General features: G+C 39.9%; 1 protein-coding gene across 1 annotated transcript in view; it reads right to left on the reverse strand.

Annotated features, from left to right (window-relative positions):
* LOC109393788 (kinesin-like protein KIF6) overlaps positions 1-5,116 on the reverse strand; it is a gene marked incomplete at its 3' end in the record, with an annotated part of 146,162 nt that extends 141,046 nt beyond the window's left edge. The window contains exon 1 of the mRNA XM_019663381.1: positions 4,955-5,116. Within this exon, the coding sequence (XP_019518926.1) occupies positions 4,955-5,020 (66 nt within the window). The remainder of the gene's footprint in view (positions 1-4,954) is intronic.
* Between the last annotated feature and the right edge of the window lie 386 nt (positions 5,117-5,502).

The raw sequence follows: 5,502 nt of genomic DNA on the forward strand, positions 1-5,502 counted from the left end.
GTTAAAGGGTTAACGAGGGAATTGTGTGTACGGTATTGCCTCAATCTCCTCTAAGCGCTATTTTCTTCATAACAATTTTTTCTATTTTCATTTTATTTCAGAGCATCGCGGGCCACAAAAAATTACCTCGAGGGTCTCATGCAACCCGCAGGGCCGCCAGTTTGACACCCCTGGCCTAGAGAATGGTTAATGGGGTGACAACTACCATGCTTTTCCTTGTTCCTCAATCCATTCATTCTCTGATGCAGCACCTCTTTTTAGCACTGAAATCGTTCTGTTTTTTATTATTCATTCATTGGAGAAATGGCACTTGATCTGTGACAGCAGTATACTGGTTGAGGATCTTGAGCTGAGCAAAACTGCCTGTGCCCACTTGGAGATTAGGATCTGATAAAGGAGACAGATTTTCAACAGGAAATTATGAGTTATGTCAGAGTAAGCGAGGGGTTCTGTGAAAGGGCACCTGATCTAGTTCTGTTTTGGGAGGCCAAGGCGGGAGGAAGGGGGACTGTTTTCCATGCAATGGTCATGTCAAGAAAGAATGGGCTCCCTTGTGCATGGTTGTTGAGACTGTAAGTTGGTGCAGCCACTGTGGAAATTCCTCAAAAAATTAAAACTAGAATTGCTGTATAATCTAACAATCCCACTCCTGGGTATCTATCTGAAAGAACTGAAATCAGGATGCCTAAGAGGTGTTGGCACTCGCATACTAACTGTGGCATTAGCCAAGATATGGAATCAATGTAGTGTCCGCTGATGGATGAATGGATAAAGAAAATGTGATCTGTATAATGGAATATTAGATACAGTATATATTATGTTTTATATCTGTAATGGAATTATATATAATGTATTTAAATATAAATTGGAATATTATTCTGCCATAAAAAAGGAAATCTTGCCATTTGCAACAACATGGATGAAGTCAGAGGGCATTATGCTAAAGGAAATAAGTTATATAGGGAAAGACAAATATTGTATGATCTCATTTATATGTGGAATCTAAATATTGGAATTCATAGAAACAGAAAGTAGAATGGTGGTTATCAGGGGCTAGGTGGGGGAAATGGGGAAATAATAGTCAAAAGGTGCAAACTTGTAGTTACAAGAGGAGTAAGTTCTGGGGATCTCATATACAGCATGGTGATGATAGTAAATGATGTTGTATTGTATACTTGAAAGTAGCTAAGAGAGTCAATCTTAAATGTTCTCATCACACACACACACACACACACACACACACAGACGATCATTATGTGAGGTAATGAGGTGTTAACTAACCTAAGTGTGGTAATTATTTCACAATATATACATGTATCAAATTATCATTGTACAACTTAAACTTATATGTCAATTATATCTCAATAAAGCTGGAAAATAAATAAATAAAAGGATGGTACCTCAAAAGATGCTGTTAGCACTTAAGAAGATGTTCAACATCATTATCCACCAGAGAAATACACATTAAAACCACAGTGAGATATGACGCACCTATCAGAATGGCGAAAATAAAAATAGTGACAAAAACAAGACTGCTGACAAGGATACAGGAAAACTGTATCACTCACACATTACTGGTGGGAATGGATAATGTAAAATATGCCATGGATAATGCTACAGCCACTCTAGAAAACAGTTTGGCAGTTTCTTACAAAATAAAGATGCAACTCCAATAAGATCCAGCAATTGTGCTCATGGTCGTTTATCTCAGAGATATGAAATCTTGTGTTTTCACACACAAAAAAAACTGTGATTGAGTGTTCATATCATCTTTATTCAAAATAGCTACAAACTAGAAAAAACCTAGATGTCCGTCAACCAATGGATAGTTAAATAAACTGTGGAATACTATTCAGCAATAAAAATGAAGGATCTACTGATACATATAACAACTTGGATGAATTTCCAGAGACATGCCGAGTGAAATAAGCCAGACTCAAGTTAAATGTTGTATGATTCCATTTATATAACATTCCTGAAATGACAAAATTATAGAGATGGAGAACAGATTAGTGGTTGCCAGGAGTTAGGGAGGCGAGGGTGGGGGGATGGGGAGGTGGCTATGTCTATAAAAGGATCTTTGTGATGGACTGACTGTTCTGTATCTTCACTGTGGTGGTGGTCACAGAAATCTACCATGTGATAGAATTGCATAGAACAAAGGACACACACACACACACACACACACACACACACACTCACAAGTGCATATAAAACTGTTGAAAGTTGAATAAGATTGAATAAGATGGATGGATTGTATCAATGTCCACTCCCTGGTTGTGACATTGTACGGCAGTTATGCAAGATGTTGCCATTGGGGGAAGAGGATGCAAGACCTCCCTGTATTATTTCTTAAAACTTTGTGTTAATCCACAATTATCTCAAAAATAAAAAGTTTTAAAAAGCAACTCTTAGAGAATGAAGACCAGCCACAAACTGGGAGAAAAGTTTTGCAAAACACATATCTGATAAAGAACTTGAATCCAGAACACCTAAAAACTTTTAAAACTCAATAATAAATAGGAAAGCAAACAACCCAATTTATTTTTGTTTTAAGTAAAGTGGTCAAGGGTTTTAACAGACACTTCCCACCATACAGTTGGCAAACAAGCTCATGAAAAGATGTTTAATGTAGTTAATCATGGACAAAATGCAAATTAAAACCACAATAAGATGTTACTATACACCTTGTAGAATGGCTAAAAATAAGAAAATAAAACTGGCTATGCCAACAGCTGGCATGGATGCAGAGCATCTGGAACTCTCAGATGTGGATGGAGAGAATGCAAGATGGACCAGTAACTTTGAAAAACAGTTTCATAGTTTCTTATGCAGAGAGTTATATTTACTATATGACCCAACATTCCCAATCCTAGGTGTTTACCCAAGTGAAATGAAACATAAACACTTGAATGATTATGGTGGTTGTGTTCACAATCGCCCCAAACTGGAAATAAAGTAAATGTTCTTCAACTGGTGAATGGATAAACAAACTGGTACATCCACACAATTAAAAGAAATGGACTGTTGATGTTTGCAACAACATAGATGAATCTCAAATTTATTATGCTAAGTGAAAGATGCCAGGTTCAAAGTTACACACATAATAATTCCATTTATATGACATTCTAGAAAAGGCAAAACTATAGGGATAGAAAACAGATCAGTGGTTGCCAGGGGCTAGGGTGGGGAAAGAGGTTGACTACAAATGAGTATGAAAACGTTTTTTTGGGGTGATGGAACTGTTTCACACCTTGATTGTAATTGTGGTTACATGACTGTACATATTTGTCAAAACTCATAGAACTATCTATACACTTAAAAGGGTGAATTATACTGTATGTACACTGTACTGTTATAAAAAATTTTAAATAGAGTGTAGAGTATGAACAGGTGTAGCATAGCAAGGATTGAGAAAAGGAGATATTTATGAAATAGACTTTAAGGACTTTTACACGTGGTGCTGGGTGGTAAAGAAGAAAAGACTTAAGGTTGGGCAGTTGGGTTGTTTGTATATTGTGGTTATTGTGAATAATGGTGCAATGAACATGGAAGTACAGGTATCTCTTCAAGACACTGATCTTGTTTCCTTCAGAAGTAGGACAATCTAAGTGTCCATCTAAGAATAAATGGATAAAGAAAATGTTGCATATATACATACATATACAATGAAATATTATTCAGCAAGAAAAGAAAAAAGGAAACCTTGCAATTTATGATAACAGAAGAAACTGGAGAGTATTATGCTAAATGAAATAAGCCAGGCAGAAAGACAAATACTGTATGGTATCACTTATATGTAAAATCTAAAAAAAACAAAACAAAACAAAACAAAAAGTCATACTCATAGAAACAGAGATTACAATAGTGTTTGTCAGTGACTGAGAGGCGGGAGAAATGGCAAGATGTTGGTGAAAAGCTACAGACTTTCAGTTACAGATAAATAAGTTCTGAGCATCTAATGTACAGCATGGTGATGATAGTNAATTAGGGTTCTGCCACTCACAGGTGGGTGGGTGTCTTGGCCACATTAATTAATCTATTTGAGACTCAGTTTTCCAATCTATAAAATGAGGAAAATGGTATTAACCTTGCAGGGTTCTCATGAGAATCAGGGATAATGTAGACAAAGAACCTAAGTGGTAAGAATGACTATGCTTCTTTATAGGGACAGAAAACAACATTTTGAAACATTTAAGAAGCATTCAAAGTATTTCTGCTCAGAGCAAGGACAATGTCGTAACCTTCTTGGCACCTTTCTGAGCTTAGCACAATAGAGACAGCACCTAGTAAGCACTCAGTTAATGCTTTCTGAATAAAGAGTATATGTGTTTCTTTGTGTCAGATGCATAAATATCCATATCTGCAACGAGTATATGTCAACGTTCGTGTTTCTGTTGCAGAATGACAACATGGTCGACCAATTCTAAGGGCCCACTGTGTGCAGAGCCACAGTGTATGCTTTGTGTATCTATAATTGTATCTAATATCTGCAACATCTCAGACATGTAGGGACACGCATCTCTTGCTTGCACGTTTTGCCTGAGTGTGCAAAACATAAGTTTTGGTGTACATATGTGTGAAGAGCTGGGTGGCCATTTCCAAGAAAGGGGCAGGCAATAAGGGTGCATAGTTGAGGCGCAGTGTGTGAGTGTACAGACATGCATGCATGCGTCTGGCCCTGCGTGAACACGTGTGCCCCGGCGCATGTATGTGACTCTGTGCAGGGTATGTCCGCGCCCTCAGGGCTGTGCTGGGTGGGAGTGCCTAGGTGTCTGTCTGTGTCCCAACAGCGGTGCGCTGGTGGTCTGGGCGCCTCTCAGGCACAGTTTGCTAGCTTCCGGGCGGCATCCGAACCCCTCCCCCAGGCCCAGACTCCTCGCGTCGCGTGCCGCCCCTCCCCCCGGCCTGGGAGGCCCCGCCAGGCCGGCGCCCACGCTGCTCGGACCCGTACCCCTTGTTGCTGCTTCCGGGCAGTGGGCTTCACCCTGGCGAAAATCTGGATAGTCTGCTTCACCATCTCCTCCCGGGCTTTGTACTGACCCTTGACCTCTAAGGTCCTGGTTCTCAAAACTTAGGACTCCCCACACCTCCGGCGAGCAGCACCCTTAGCAACAGTAACTAGGGACACTACCCAAGGAGCACCGCGCCCACCAGGGCCGCCTCCTCTCCCTAATTGGCTGCTGACAGGGGTGGCCAGATGGAGGGGCGGGGTTGGGGCAGAGGGGAGGAGAGTGCTGCGCGCATGCGCGCCGTGGCAGTGTGGGCTGCGGGCTTAGCTCCGGAGTTCGCCTAGAGCAGGGGTGTCAAGCTCAATTAAAACACGGGCCATTTGGTGCAACAGGCAAGATTCACGCGGGCCACATCACATTTACAAATTTTGTTAAATTTATATTCTGAAGTGAGGATTCAGGAATATAGATAGGATAATTAAAACACTATATAATTGCTTTTATTTAAACATTTATTTTATTTAATGTATTTATAAAACTAAAGTTATTC

This window comes from Hipposideros armiger, unplaced genomic scaffold (genome assembly GCF_001890085.2).
Source record: "Hipposideros armiger isolate ML-2016 unplaced genomic scaffold, ASM189008v1 scaffold_389, whole genome shotgun sequence".
NCBI classification, from domain to species: Eukaryota; Metazoa; Chordata; class Mammalia; order Chiroptera; family Hipposideridae; genus Hipposideros; species Hipposideros armiger.